A 16,448-nucleotide genomic window follows, 5' to 3' on the forward strand; every position below is an offset into this window, starting at 1 on the left:
ACTAGGCCTAGCCACTGCTTAGTGCACCTTGTTCTTATGCTATTCTTGTTTTATTTTTCAAGTTGTTTTGTTACTCTCCTGTTTTATAAATTATTTTGTTCTCTTACTGTAAACGTCCCAAAGCCTTTATTAGGAAGTGGCATTAAAAAAAAAATTGCATAAAAGTATTTCCAGCCTGAGATTCAAGCATGAGAAATTTTAGCTCCCAAGGGATTATTTTTTTTTGGAGAAGCAGAGACTGCAGAAAACAACATGTCCAAGAGGTTTTAGTATACCCAATTTAAATAAAATGCTAAAAATATTGAGTAAGAATAATTTTTCAGTCCAATTCACTGGGCTACTACTGCTTTATGTTTTATCTGTTGTATAAGTTCTTCAGAATTAAACAGATGAAATTATGTCAGGCAACAGGATGTTAGTATATGACAGATATTTGCACCTGTACTTCATAGCTTTGTGGGAAATTATCTGAAAAAGTAAATGTGAAAAGTGCAAGTCTTAGCTGGTTATACATGTTATGAGGCATTCATTCTGTATTCGTTCTGAGGACATCTGTCCATGTCACATGCCAAGGCAGTTTGCATGAGAACCTCACCTGCAATGTTTAAAACCTCTCCTCTAATTTTTTTCTTCTCAAAATCCTGCTGCAGAATAATCATGACATGAGAGCAGTAGTTAAGCAAGCCTCAAAATGAGTCAGCTTGTTGGGGCAAAGAAATGCTGTTTCACTTATTTTAGAAGTAGCCTTTTGCAAGCATGGATTGGAACAGTTTTGTCCCCATATACAGAGGCAGGCCGTTTTGTCAGAATTTTTTTTAAGAGAGAAAAAAAAATTAAATTGTCACCTGCTGATTACACCTAGGAAACCCAGGTGGTAAGGAACCCATGCTTCAGGAACAAGAGGTTTTCACTGTGATCACTATGACAGAGTGAGCATGAATTTGAACCTTGGTTTCCCATACGCTTGTGCTTTCAAGTCACCAGGGCAGACGCATGGCATGTTCTTCCTTCTGAAATAAAATTCCAGGTTTCATACCAAACACTAACAGGGCATCTGTTTATTTAAAAGTATTTTCTTTGCTTTCATTTCGCAGGGAGGAATCAAAACCCTGTAAATTACCATGAAATACAATGGTCTCTCTTGAGCCAGCTCCATCATTCACATAACAAAGGTCGTTTTTCAGAAAAACTCTGCAATCTAAGATATAAATACGTTCTGCAAAATCAAGTTCAAGCTGTCACGATTTCTGAAAAAAATCAACAGCTTTTGACTCAAGATAATTTCCAGTATAAAAGTAAATGAGTGAACACAGACACAGATTCAGTGTTTTCTAGTCTATTTTATTTACAACACATACAGTTTCTATAGAATATGGTTTCTAACATGTGTATGTTAAATATAAAAAGCATAGCATAGCTAATATCTACTTACTGATTACTGCAGCCAACACAAAACCCATAGGACAGACTGAATGGTCCAAGCCTCAGGTTTAAAATACTGAAGGCTCTCTGGTTCTTGAACTACAGGGTTCAAATCTAGTAGCATCAACTCAGAAGGGAAAAGGGTTGAGGTAGATACAGTTCACTGAGTTCCCAAAGTAATTTGCGCTGCATGTCTTTTTCAAAATAAATAAATAAATAAATCTGAGATTCATGTGTCACCTTTTGAAATGGTAGGTAGGAGCTGGCCCAGCTGGTGGTAGCCAAAACTCTAGTGAGCACTGGTAGGAAGTATACCAAGTTGACTGCTACTTTCCATCCCACACACTACTTTAGTTCACTCATGCTATCTGTATAGTTTGTAAAGCGCGTTTGAGATCTTCTGGAAATAAAGGCACTAAGGAACATAGAATTATTTTTATTTTGATAAAAACAATTCAGATTTCTTATTATAATATGCTGCTGTGATCCTGCATAACATGAGAGCACATGGCATGATTTTCTTTTTGTTTTATTGCTTTTGTTGTAGTCAGTTTTTGTTACTTAGCTATGATAAAATATAAACTAGAATGCAAATTAGTTATTTTGAAAATGTCATTGTATTCTTGTAAATTATTAAACAGAACAAAGATACTGCACCTGAGATAATACCCTGCCTTCCTCTTTGTTGTGTTAAGGATTTCTGCCCCTGAATACTACTTGCACTCCAAAAGTCACCTCAAAATCCTCAGTGAAGAAGGAAGTCGGAGAAGCAAAATGCCTTCTAATATGCAAATTCCTGTTCAGAGTTAATGCACAAGTACTATCAATAACCACAACAGCAAAGCATGTGAAACTAAACATCCAAAAAAACCTAAAAAAATAAATAAATAAAAAAAATCTATCCATCCCTCTCTCTCAGAAAGAACTAAAAAAACATTTATTGACAACACTGGAAAAAGATGTTTTTTCCTAAAGGCCAAAAGAAGTAAGATTTTAGCTAAGGGTCAACGTTACCACATTGTGAGAGTCAACATTCAATCATTTTTAAAAGAATGAGGTGGGGCATTTGACTATACTTACACTACTGTTCAAGAAAGGTATATCACTTCTGGATGGAACACCTAGATTTTCTGAAAATCCTGATATTTACTGAGGGCATTTAAAAGACAATCCAAACACCCAATAAGGACTAGACTGCTCCGGACTGCATCAGAATCTTCGCCAGTTTAACACAACCACGAATCAAAAGACATCAATTATCTGTTTAAGGCATACCATTTAAAGCACTTTTTTCCACATCATACTTTCAAACCTACAAAAATAAAGTAAATAATTTACCTTGACTGGAAAGATAAAAGACATGATTAAAAACACAACATGCAACCACCAAAAGTATTTAAAAATAAAAGTGAAAGTGAGTAAGCTTATTTAAAAACTGAAATTAAGAAAACTTTTAAGAACTGATGCTTCTGGTGAGTTGTTTTTTTTTTAAATAACCACCAGAACCAAATTTCAGAAAAAATTATAAAGGCCATAACATGTATATAACCCCTATTATATGTTTATTGATAGGTTGGAAGAAAGGAAGCGTCTAAGAACGCTTACGATTATGAATACAGGGAGCACAATACAACAGGAATCTATCACTCTATTAAGAGAGCTTACCTTTAGAGACTCCAGGTTTTACCTTACACCTTTTATAATATTAGAATTGAGAATCTGGATCACAAAATTTTGTACAGGCAGGCAGAGTCTAGTCTACTACAAAGACTCTATTACAAGCTTTACAAACAAACTAGTAAAATATTTTTCCATTCATCTTATTTGTACATGATTCCCTCCTATGAACTTTTGTTTCTTAAGCTAAAATTAGGAAGCAAACACCCCCACCCACAACCCCGCCCACAAAAATCCCCTCAAACTTCAAAACGACCAAACCCAGTTAATACATTGGCAATATTAAAATGAAAAAAATATCTTCAGCAAAACCGTACAAATGAAAACATTTCCCAAACTGTATTTCCAGGAAGAGCAGAAATCTTCTTCAATGTCCATGTCATCACTCACCGAAGTAAAATTTTATAGAAAATTTTATTCAACATACAACATTTTCCAGCAAAAAAGGCAATATACAGGAAGAGTTGTTGTACACTGCGGCTACAGAAACAAAATAAAATACGGAAAAAGAATGTAAAATTAAGAAGTGTGAATTGCTGATTCTATCTTTACTGCACTCAAAACTAGACACGCGGCTGGCATTAGCTCCAAAAGAAAAGGAAGCAGTCTGGGGACTGAAATAAAACTACACACAATGAATATCAACATCAGTGAAGTTCACTTGCAGACTCACCCAACAAAATTAACCTCCAAGTGTTAAATTGTACAAGTTCATTCATTAAATATACAATTTAATTTTTTTCCTTTTTCCTTTTTTGTTTTCTTTTTTCTGTTTCTTCCTTTTTTTTTCTTTTCTTTTCTTTTTTTTTTTTTTACAAATTCAACAGCTTACTAAACACTAGTGAGCATGCCCTCTGTGCTAAAAGGCTATTTCTTGTGTTTTTCCCATCTTTTTCCTCTTTAACTAAATCAATTATATTTATAATCCTTTCAGCTGCTTTTGCCAACTTCGAGTGTCATTTTATTTGTCAAAAGACAACATAGTAAACTTTAACTGTATTTGTCAAGGTTTGTAAATTTAATAAAAAGACCCAAATATCTTTTAGGACTCAGAGCATCCATTTGGCAAAACGGGATGCGAAGTAGTGACTGAATTAAATGAAAACTAGTTTATTTAAAAAGATTCTATGCAACTGGATGAGACAAAAATCCCGAATAAGTGCCAACAATGTACACAATGAAGTAGAGATTGCTATTTATTGATGATGTGAGTTTTTTGCATTTACAAATGCACAAAAATGTCATTTTAAAGTATAACTGAAGGAAATAAATCCGATGTGAGTCTAAACATAAGACTTACTAGCTGCTGTGATGGTGAATACCGCACCAGGAAGGGCAGCCAGCTAGCTTATGCCATCTATAAACGTACTACAGACAAATATTTTGCCAATGTCAACTGGTCTACTAAACTCTTCCCTCATTATGCTGACAATTGCCTTGCATTACGTTTACCATAAAATAACTTCTCATTGGCATCCAAGCTTTATAAAAACACCTTCATTTTGCTCAAAAAGGGCAGTCAATAGATACAGAGAAGCCAAACTGAACAGCCTCAACAAAATAAAATTAACATCAGCAGCAAATCCTCTTGCTGAAGACTTCAGATATAGTGCACGTGTACCAAAGTTCTACTGTTGTTAAAAAGGTGCACACACACACTTATTTGTTGTCCCTTGCCTTGAACAAATGGGTTAAGTGAGTCAGTTATGGATTTTAATAGCTTTCTCCAGGTAAGTGTAGCGACTTCTCTTTGGGGCCTTGTTGAAGTGGTCAAGCCCTAGCCATGGCCTTGGATGAGACATGTTGCCTAGAAAAGGGGAGAAAAAAGAGGGAGCAGGGGTTAAGCCAAAGCATTTGTACAAAGCATTCAAATACCTTTTGCATGGCAATTTATGAAACATCATAAGTCTTGCCATATTAAAGCAACAAAAGGATTGTAGAATCCTTTCACATCATCCACTGCATTTCCTCTAGCACAACATACAGCTGTGTTCTTTGATCAATTGAATAGTTTTTCCTTCAACTTCAATGCCTGTAAAAAGCCACAGTCCAACACCAAAACTCCATGCACTACTTAATTAGTGGCAGAACATACCACTCACTTTCAGTCTGTCTAGATTAGGATTAACTGAAGTATTTTTAGAATGTGTTAGCTAACTTTTTGAAAAGTCAAGTGTAGAGGTGCACAGCCATTGTTAACACGTGCTAAGTCAGTCTAGTTAAAGCCTGGGACAGACCCAAGGCTTTGGTACGTTCAGTTCAGCATGAGGGAGACAGTCTATGTTTAACTTGTTTTGCAAGTTCCAAGTTCAGTATCTTCTGATTTTCATTGCCAGTTTCAGCATTGCTCTTTTCATTCTAGTTTACCTTATTATTCTTATTATACATTATTGACTGTATCAGGTTATAAACCATGCTGCTTTTAATTTTGTTTCTACAGTTCATTAATGACTTCCAAATCAGGCCTTTTTCACTCTCAACTGCTATTTTATCCTCAGTAGAAGCCCTGAGAGAATGAAAGCCCTCCTCAACTATTGAATGCATACAAGTCCCACCGGTTCCACTGGCTTTGCACCTCCCCATGCTAGCATGGTGAACAGAACTTTAAGTACAAGTTAGTAAAAAGGTGCACAGCTGAATTTGGCATAATATATTTCTATACAGCATTTATTTCTCTTATCTAATGTCCTGCTCCTGTTAAGATTCTTCACATTCACTGGCAACATACAGAGACTATGTTAACTCTACCAGAAATGTAAGAAATCAACAACCTGTTCGGAACAGTCTTAGTTTTAAAATACTCATGAGAATGCAACTTGCACTATATAGCAATACAGTGTTTACATTACTCCATGAAAAGTGTGGAAATCAAGTATGTGAAGTAGGATAGGATGGACAATAGAGCAAAAATAACAGCTGACACTGCAGTTTCCTTTTAGGTTTGTCTAATGCAATACTCAGTCACTTGGGGACACGCTTTTAATTTGGGAAGACATAGTATGCAAGTATTTTGCTTTTAGATGTATACATATTCTCTCATATTAAGCAGCCTATACACTTAGAAGAGTGATGTGCTATATATATTTATATACAGTTAAATATATGTATATATGCAGACATTTGATTATGTTTATTGATTATTATGTACAGAGAGCAACAAAGCTTCTTTTTCCTTTACTTTAAGTCCTGCTTTACAACAGACTGCATAACAAAGAGCAAAGCAACAGCTGCAGTTTGAAAGAATAAAAAGTCAGATCAATTAGCTACTCACCAGGTTGGGGCTCAAAATCTTTCAAGTTCACTTCATACTCATCTTCATTTAGGTACTGGTGCCGACCCATCATTACAATGGCAAACTTAAACTTCAAAAAGGAACAAAATTATCAAGCGTTTGGATAAAAGTAACACTTTATAAATGAAGCAACAGTCCTCTCAGAAAAAGCAGAAAATGGATTCATCTTGTGACATGGTTTCCAAGCAAGGAAAGGGGAAACTGAAAATTCTAATACAGCACTTTTTCTCCTTGCTTACTGCCACTTATTCTGACAATCCCAGCAACAGTTGATCTAAACTGAATCTTATTTTTTTCTGATAAATTAGCTGGGCTGATTTGCATTATGATTTTTTTTAACTTTAGGATTTATAAACATCAGTGAAAACTCTTCCCCACTAGACTGTTACCTTCTCAAATTCTTTTTCTTGGATGTCCAACATTGTTTGAATCCGCTTCATCACCTCTCTGAAGTGTTCACCCTATCAATTCAACAAGATAGCTTGATATATTTTTTTTTTTTAAAAAAAAGGAACTGGATGACTGTTGTGATGGTTTTTTCCCCATGCTGCATTCAAATATGTTACACATATTAATCAGTTATTTCCAAAATTGCATAAATTTTAACAGCAGTTATTTAATTGGTGGCAACATACAGCATGTACAGTTTTGGTTCACAGTTTACCATCGGTATCTTATTTGCAATATTGCTCTAATTTGATCAAACACTTGTTTAGTTGTAATGGTATACAACTTGTGGCATTTAAATCAGGTTAAGATTGAGACATAAAGGAAGAAGTTTAGTAGGCAGAAAAAAGCTACTGTTAAAAAAAAAAAAAGCACAAAACAAAACCCAAACACTTATGCAAATACATCTCTACCACACTGCTATTTTGGCCTGAATTAGCATTATCATTGAAGCATCTGTTTTATGTTATACCATAAAACCCCAAGAGATGATGGACTTGAACCAGAAAACATCAGTAACACAGTAACTAGAGAAAGGGAAGAATAAAATGTGGTCCTCCTTCAAAATAGTGCACATATTCACTCGGCACTGTTATGCATATACAAAATATGCATCTACGACCCTCCCTCTAAAATGTGGAAATGCACACATTTTTCAAACCAAATCTTATAAAACTAGATAAATACTTATAAAAATGGATATATAAGAACCAAAAAATAGCTTGGGAGTATTTTTAATTGACTGGCACTAGAGACTTGCTAATATACTATTAGAGTTAAAAGGCTATATATGGTTCCGAATTGGAATCATAAATAAAAAAAGCATAAAAGTAAACTTTCAAAATTCAAGCCAAGCTTTTTCACTTTTGCAATGGTTTCTGTCTTTGATGATAAAGTACATGACAAAATTTGAAATAAGCCATTTGAATTAGAGCTGACAAAATTATGTTGGAAAAAGGTACACAGAAAGTGAAATGTGCTCATTTTTCAAAACCACATAACTCACATCGGAGCCAAATAATTCATTCTTCGGCAAGCACTAATCAGAAGAAACTTTAAGACAAAGAACTTTTTAAAATTATTACAATTAGACCTCAAATCCAGAATTGATAAAGGCTCCATTGTAGCAGACATATAAACTCACACTAAAAAACAGACTCTGCTATGAAGAGTTTATAATCTAACTATACAAAGGAGACAGAACAGGAAGGAGGAAGTATTATAAATGAAGAACTGAGAAGCTGAAACATTTAAGTGATTTGAGAATCACACAAGGAATCTGTTATAAAAAAAAAAAAAAAAAAAAATCAGGAACTGAAATTTAATCTGCTGGATCGCAGTTCAATAATTTATTCATAAACCAGAGGTACTCAACACCAGGTCTGGAAGTTTGGCAATGGGGGAACACTGACACAGCTCACTACCAAATATCCAGACCCACTGGAAGCCCTGGGCCCTGCAAACCTGATCGGGGGCCTGATCCCAATGCACAGGCCCAAGAAGGGGCAGCATGAGGCCCCAGGGCCCTATCCTGGTGTGAAAGGCTGGGAGGGGGCAGAACTAGGCCCCCAGGAACCAATCCCAAAGGTGAGGGTGGCATGGGGCTCCAAGAACCAACCTTAACACTCAGGGGCAGGAGAGGTGGCCTCAGGGCCCACTCCTGGAGCTTGGGGCAGGGAAGGGGCAGTGTTGGGCCCCATGGACCAATTCTGGTGCAAGAGGACCAGACCTGCCCTATTCATTTGGTTCACAGGCGCAAAAGGTTGAGCGCCACTGTCATAAGCCACCCTCCCACACATTTTCTTCTGCAGTTTGGAATGGATTCAGAACAAGTTTCACAACTGAATAGTTTGAGAAACTTTTCTATAGGAATTATATTTTACCATATATATTTGGCATCAGTGTTCTACTTTTTTGTACAGAAATTTATGAAGACACTAAAAAAAGAAGAATCCTACATAGGAATGAAGGAAATATAGTATACCTGGTGTATCCTCAACAAGAATGGAATTCCAAATGTTCCAAAAACCTCTTTGTGGAAGTGTGCCACTGTGATAAGCATCTCATTTTCCTTATCTATATCTACCTGGTCCAGAGAGATTTCCTAAATTCAGATACAGAACTATGATCATGATAGGCTAAAACTGGCAAGAAAACATTAACATGTAAAAACATAATCAATCCATAGTCTTAACATCTATAACCAACCAAACAACATATCTTAAACTAAAAGGGATTTCAGTGACAAAAGGTCATTTAAGAGCCATTTTTTTCAGGGTGTTTGTGGAATAAGGAATGGATATCAGAGGCAATTTCCCTTTAGCTCCCTTTCATGGTTTTCTGTCACAGAGCCAGGATGCAAGACCTCAACATGAAGTTATTTCCTTGCCACACGAAGAGACTTCACAAATCAAATGTTTTTTGTAAGTGGTGGCTATGACAATATCCCCATGCACTCCTCCTTTCTATTCAGTGAGAAATTTATACTTATGGCTTAATAACATTCCATACTTACGAATTTTGATACAAGTTAAGTGCTGATTGCTTCAATTATTTTAAGTAAAAGAAAGAAAGTCTTGAACCATGAAAGAAAGTCTCACAATGTTATCTAGCTCAAAAACATAACTGAACATAACTCCCCAATTAAAAGGAAGGAAGAAAAAGTATGCAGGCAAGCACAAGCTTACAACTTGGAAATTAGGTCCTGAGCACAAAAATTTACAGCACAAGCCCTGCATGAACCTGGGAATTGCTGATGAGGAGCTAATGGCTGTGGATTATTCCTTGTACAGATTTCATTTTCTCTCATAAAATCATTTGGGCATAAATCATTACATGTTTAAAGAACCTTAAGTTCCTCTTTAGTGGAATTGTTTTAAAGTTACCATGCAAGTCAGCTAGTTTGCTTAGAAGAGAACAATCTGAATATTGTAATTCATGCTGCTTAAGATTTACCTCTATTCGAAACGTTCGGCTTGTTGCAGGTGATAAACACTCTAACAACTCATCTTCCTGATGGACACCAATTATTTTGTAGCTTACAATTTCTAGCAGCCTTAAAAAAAAGAAAAGAAAAGAATTAGTGTAACATTTATTTAATACAGTTGTTTTCAAACTTTTCTGGCGACATATTGCTTTACCTGTAAAATAGTGCTGCTCACACCCCACACACCCTCTTTGCGCGTTCATTCCTTAGGAAGTGTTGACACGGATATCAATGTGCAGCAATGTCTTTATTCATGTATTAACCAACCCAGAGTTCCACCACCATTATTAAAATTTAGGCATAAGCCCCTTGGCTAAGCACTGCATACCCTGCAGAATTAGGCCTACCTGACTTTGAAAACCACTGATCTAATAAAATTGGAACATATTACTACAACCAGAACTAAAATTAGTACTGGTATATAGTTTCTATTAATTAGCATCTAAGGCAGTGATGCTTAATCAGGGTGTTGTGGCACCTTGAGGATCCTTGAGATCCTTTCAAGGGTGCCACATGTTACCACTGTTAGGTGAACAGGCGAACCCAGGGACTTCAAACAAAAATCCATACTGTTAAAAATATCCTGCCCTGATGTGGTCTTTTTGAGTTATTTGCAACAGAAAAACTGCTGTATTATTTTTCTGAAGTACAAAATGAGTGAAGACTAAGAGCTGGCATTTTTGAGGGCTGCCTTGAGGCTAAAAAAGATTGAGAAACTGCTCTAAATAAAGAGCAAACCTGCCCAACCTTTTATTACTAGATTAAAAACATGCTTCTACCAACAGGACTCCCACAGAATTTCAATAACCAGGAAATAGTTTCAACCCCTATGAAGAATCAATGCATCTGCATCATATACTGACATTGTAAATTATGTTTTCTGAGATTGTATCACAATGGGTTTTTTGAAACTTTGAAAAGTCAGTGGCCTAAGCTGCCAGAAAATACAATAATTTTATAGACTGTCCAAACTGGCAAGTACAAAACATGTTAAATGTCAGTATATTTTTATTCAATGGAAGAGTAAAGGATTTTTTATGCAACTGCAACTTATTTACTTTGATTGAAATTCCAGCATTAGATGTTCTGGAGCCCTTTGTAATACAGGTTTTAAACTCATGACACCAGACTTTCTGTTAATTTGCACTTGATTTTCATGATACTGTAAACCCCAAAAGCTTTTGTTTAGATTAAATCAATAGTCAAATCCATGAAAATCAATATCCTTTCCAGCAGTACTTACCTTAGTTTCCCTGAACCTTTCTCAGACAGTTCTACAGCTTTTTTACATTCTTCCAAGAGGTCCCGTACACACCCATGCTTATCTGGATATAGCGTTATTTCCTATATAATATTTAAATTAAAAAAAACAATTAGAGAAACTGAAACATTAGTAACCACACCAAAGGACAGAACATGCTGAATTCTGACTTCCACGCTAATCCTAAAAACAGATTTTATTGCTAACAAACATATGCCCAAAAAATGCCTTGTTTTTTCCAATCCTTATTCTTAGGAACTGTAAGTTAGTGACAATATGCATATTTAGGATGTTACCCAGAGAATAATAGATGCAACTTTTCCCAAATTTCTAAGTGGCACAAACATTTAAAAAAATTAAACATCTGTATACTTAATCATTATCACATATGTACAATACGTTATCAATATATTGTTAAATGTTTTATAAAATTGACTATGTATATAAAATATATATGAAAAACTTGTAAAAAAATTACTAGCCGTAGCCACTTTACTCACCTCTTCCCTAAATTGGCTATTTAGCCATATGCACTTAAAACTTCTCCGGTTTTCAAAATCTGTGATTTTCATTTTGAGCTGAGGGAAGAGAGAAATAAAAACAAAACCCACACACACACTTTAAAACAGGCTTGTAAAGACAATCACATTTTCCTTCCCCTTTCCTGCTTCCTCCCCCACCCTGCAACAATGAAGTTTCCTACCTGTTGATAGTAAAGCTTTTTAGGTTGCCTAGGTTTGAAGAACTGCAGGAGATCTCTTAAAGTACCTTCATAATTATGTCTAAGAGGATTACCTGGGCCATCCCTATAACTACAGAAGAAAACACCACATAAACATCATTTCATTATTCTTCACTACACAGTAAATAACCAATAGGAATATAAAGTTTAGTTGTCTATACAAATGAAACTTTATACGTTTGAGAGGATAAGAAACCGTTGTCCAAATTTTACAGCGTTATGTTTATAGAGCTCAGGCAATTTTTTTAAATTAATGTATTTATGAGCACAAATCGCATCAACTTTCAGGAGGAGCTGGGTGTCTTACTTTTTCCTCCCCATCTCTTTTAAAGTACTCCTCTCCATTATAAACCAAAGACCTGAAGTCTAATATTAGCAATGCAAACAGAGCCCAACAATAAACCTAATATATCATGGCCTTACTCATAAATAAAAATGAAAACACTTTTAATGTTTTGCTTTTTGATTACCACCTTATTTAGAAAGGCATGGTCAAATCAGTGTCCTACTAACTCTGATAATATAACAAAACTATCTGTACCAATCAGCAGAAGCCAAATACTCACTATACCAGGCCTGATCCAGACCATTGAGCCATGTCATTTGACCTGCGGGGCTCCCTAAAGGCCCAGAAATTTAGCGATGGGGGCTAAATTGATAGCAATTAATGCTGCCACTGCTTCCACACTACCAAATTTCCAAGCCCTATGGGTCAGATGACATGGTCCTGCATGGGGGGCTTGTGTCACAGGGCCGCACTGAGCACGCAAAGGAGGCTGGGAGCTTCCAGGCCCCATCCACAATATGGTGGTAGTGGGCCAGATTCAAGACATGGCAGATCCACCCTGACCCCATGCATGCCAGATTTGGCCCACAGACTGGATCCCAGTCCATGGACCCACTCAACATCAGTCATCTGGTGTGTGGTGCTGAAAGTCTGGGCACCACTAAGCCAGACAAACTGCTGCAAAGAGATGCATGCCAAACCCATACCTACTCAGAAGAAGATATATATATCTGCCGCGCTAGTTTTATATAGCACAGTGTTAAGCAGCTATCTAGATTAATACTCTTGTTATATATTATTTTGGTCTACAATATTACACAACTCATATAACAGGCAACTGAATTAAAGTTCTTGAAAATAAAGATTTAGTTGTGACAACATGGGAGATGCTATTAAATAATTAAGGCATTTACTAAGCCAACCCCTGTGTTAAAATCAGTTTAAAGATACGTTAAACAAAAGTGACAAATTTAAACTAAAACATTGTATTTATACAAACTCATCTTACCCTTGGGACTTGAAAAACTGTAGTAGCATTGGATCTGTATTAAGTCGCTGTGCAACTGTCTTTGCAACCTGTGGAAATAAAATATTTTTAAAAGTTCTAAATGACTTCAGTCATTTATGCTACTGATTTGTCTTTGGTCATGCATAATATCGGCTGTATTTACCTTCTGTAAGGCTCAGGGAATCTTGCGAGAGAAAAACAGTAATACCTAATCCCCACACTAATGGTGATCGAATTCAGGAACTGAGGTCTCTAGTATTTCAAGATGGTCGACATCCTACTAGATCTTGTACAATAACCATTAAATGCCTAGCATAGGAGAGTGTTATTTGCTCCCATTTTATAAAAGAGTAAACTATTAAATAACAATCCTAGACCTTAATACCTTGTAGGAAAATTGGAAATAATTCTGCCTGTTTTCTTCACCCTTCAATTTATTACTGTAGCTGTGGGGAAAATGAGTTGTTTGTGAAATCACAAGCAGCGCATAGTTCACCACAACATTAATTCTCCAATCACAACTGGTATAAAAGAATTAGCAATTCAGGGGACAAAAGAGGAAACAGACTGCTGAAGCAGATATAATCACAATAGTGATCATAAATGGAACTTATTTGCTCCCTGATGCATGCAGATGCCCTCAGTTGCCATCTTCAATGGCAAAAATAAATTTAGCATCCTTCAGTGTTTCTTGATACTGCAAAAACAACACAACTATGGGGCGTGATCTGGATCTATTTTGGCGAAAACACAGTAGTTCTACTAAAACATAAACAATAGTTCTGCTAATTATTATTATTTCAGTACTTTTCCCTTTTGACTATTTTAAATGTATACTTTTCGTGAGCCTTTGCCAGTACCATTAGTTTGGTTACGAACTTAAAACACGGCATAAATTTAGCCTGAAGAATATTTACAATTGATTAGGATACTGAAGTCAGGGAAAAACAAAACAAAAAAACCCTTATTTTCAGATACCAAAGCCGATGGGGGGATATACAAACAAAGTATCTTTAAACTGAATTAATTTTTCTTAACTCTATGATGTCCGTATCTCTATAATGTCATTGTTGGAAAGTACAGAAAGAAAGCTGGAATGGTTTCCATTAGTATTCACAGCGTGCTAATGAAAACAGTCCACACCTAAAAAAAAAGACTATTTTTAAGAGTATTTAATACAGAAAGTGTTATCCTGACCCACTAATTAATCTGAACTTGGTTTTATTCCTCTATCTGATTTTACTTACCATTGCAAAGGGGGAAAACATAAATGAGAAATAAAAAGGATAAGTATGGGAATGGTAGACTATAGACAGCCTCTAGTCCCCTACATCTCCAGGCCATCCTTTTCTCAAGGAATGCCAAACTCACCACTTCAAATACTCATACATAACTACAAATCATATAGAACAACAAGGACATCCTATAACATGCTACAGGTAAAGCATGCATTGCCTATGGCATTGTCAATGCCATATCATTGCAATGACAGGGAAGCAGTAGAAGCATTAGAGGAGCCCAGTCCAAAACCGGCAACTTTAGCTGTGGCCAACGTGCCAATACTCAGAGGACAGTAAGAAAATGCTTCAGAAGCCAGTAGCAAACATAATAAGAAAAGAAAAAATCCTTTGTGGCCCCTAATGATGACCAATAAATGCTCTAAAACAGACAGCTACAACACAAGCTACACACCTGAAAGTAATTCATTCTGTTGGACAAAGTAACAACAAATCCAGGATCATTGGGGATGGTTTTATCACAGAAAATTACATCAACACGGTGGTAAAGGTCTCTGAAATATTCTTTTGCTGTTGGCAGCTCACTGTTGTCATTTTCTGGGTCATCTCTACAAAAATAGACAAATTATGCCATTATGTACACAAATACAAATAACTAGGGCTTTTGCATGTTTCTACAGTAAAGTGACACTATTGAGAAATATAGAAATGAAGTAAGGAAATCTTCAGAGCCACCTTTTGTACACAGTAGAACTAAGAAAGTCGGTAGTGATCCATACCCTTCAAATATATTTGCTCTGGGCCAGGGCTTCTAGCATACCTACACTCTATACTCACTTATTTGCCAGTCTGGTAGCATGCCAACCCCATTTGTTCCAGAGGGGCATTTGAATAGTACTCTTCCCCCCCGTCCTCCCATGAAAGGCAACATGCCTTTTATGTTGCCAGAACGTTTTGATGTATTCACTATATTTTATTATTTTTGTTTACTTTGCACAGTGGCTGGATAGCAGCTCTTGAATCACAGATGTGAACCATCTGTCTAGTCACTGGTTTGGGTCACTACTGACTGGTACCCCTTCTCTGGCAGAGGAATAGCACCAGGGTACAAGCTGTGCACTTACCCAAAAGTCAGCAGCCAGCCAAAGGTGCATAACACCAACTGGGTCAACAGGGAATGCGAGTTCCAAGGCATGACATGAGAAATACATTCATCTCACATAATCTGGGGTAAGAGTGCTGAAGATAGACTAGCTGGCTTCCACCCACTGTCAGCCCATGGAGAAAAACAGAGCAACACAGTTGGGTGTGACCAGGAGTGAGAGCACAGAAATGCCAATTTAAAGCCCCAAAAAGGTTAAGTAAGATCCCTTCAATGGATATAAAAACTGCAGGGTTATCCTTTTGCCTTGGAGAAACCTCCAGTAAGTACTGATATCCCATTAACTTCTAGAATGCACGTTCACTTAAATCAGGAGCATTTACTCACTGCAGGCCAGAGCACAAACAACGTGTTGGTACAAGTGAGGGAAAAAAAGAAGGCAGTTTAGTTTAGTCTGAGAGGAGCTCCCAAAAGTCAAGAGTTTTCTGTAGGAGACAATATAGAGATTAAGATCTGAACTGCACCAAAGATTTGCAGCTTCTGAGTTATGGTGGCTTCCAGGGCAAAGCTGTAGAACTCAGACGTTTTGATGATCAGTTTTTTAGGGAGGGTTTTCTTACAGAATTGATAGCTAAACAACTTTAGTAGTTTAATTATTTCCCCCCTTTGAACCGGTGAATAGATATTTGCTGATAATATGTCTGCTGTTAGAAAGCTACACTTTATTTGTAAACCACTGCTAAATAGAAACTTTCACTTAATGTGAATCAGGTAATGTAAACATAATTATAGCCATCTTCTCAAAATACATACTTCTGAAACACTATGATGTCACCATCCATAAGTTCATCAAGAGCTTTATCAAGAGATACATCATAGTCTTGAATTCTTTCAGTTAAATTGGGTTTAACTTCCTGCAGTAAAAACCAAAAAAGACACAGAAAAAAATCAGGCTCATTTTTGATTGTGCAGAGAAAGTAAATGAC

At 36.3% G+C, this 16,448-nt stretch overlaps 2 protein-coding genes across 2 annotated transcripts in view; one reads left to right on the plus strand and one right to left on the minus strand.

Annotated features, from left to right (window-relative positions):
- LITAFD (LITAF domain containing) overlaps positions 1–4,008 on the plus strand; it is a 41,194-nt gene extending 37,186 nt beyond the window's left edge. The window contains exon 5 of the mRNA XM_090023123.1: positions 1,095–4,008. Within this exon, the coding sequence (XP_089879249.1) occupies positions 1,095–1,125 (31 nt within the window). The 3' untranslated portion in view covers positions 1,126–4,008. The remainder of the gene's footprint in view (positions 1–1,094) is intronic.
- Positions 4,009–4,277: 269 nt separating this feature from the next.
- Positions 4,278–16,448, minus strand: part of USP7 (ubiquitin specific peptidase 7) — a 100,470-nt gene continuing 88,299 nt past the window's right edge. Inside the window, exons 21-31 of the mRNA XM_090023120.1 lie at positions 16,276–16,376; positions 14,815–14,968; positions 13,123–13,190; positions 11,789–11,897; positions 11,586–11,663; positions 11,068–11,168; positions 9,794–9,893; positions 8,823–8,942; positions 6,781–6,852; positions 6,371–6,461; positions 4,278–4,906 (exon numbers count right to left, since the gene is read on the minus strand). Coding sequence (XP_089879246.1) covers positions 4,800–4,906; positions 6,371–6,461; positions 6,781–6,852; positions 8,823–8,942; positions 9,794–9,893; positions 11,068–11,168; positions 11,586–11,663; positions 11,789–11,897; positions 13,123–13,190; positions 14,815–14,968; positions 16,276–16,376 — 1,101 coding nt within the window. The 3' untranslated portion in view covers positions 4,278–4,799. The remainder of the gene's footprint in view (positions 4,907–6,370; positions 6,462–6,780; positions 6,853–8,822; positions 8,943–9,793; positions 9,894–11,067; positions 11,169–11,585; positions 11,664–11,788; positions 11,898–13,122; positions 13,191–14,814; positions 14,969–16,275; positions 16,377–16,448) is intronic.

This window comes from Crocodylus siamensis, chromosome 12, assembly GCF_052110815.1.
Source record: "Crocodylus siamensis isolate JL-2025a chromosome 12, ASM5211081v1, whole genome shotgun sequence".
Lineage (NCBI taxonomy): Eukaryota > Metazoa > Chordata > Crocodylia > Crocodylidae > Crocodylus > Crocodylus siamensis.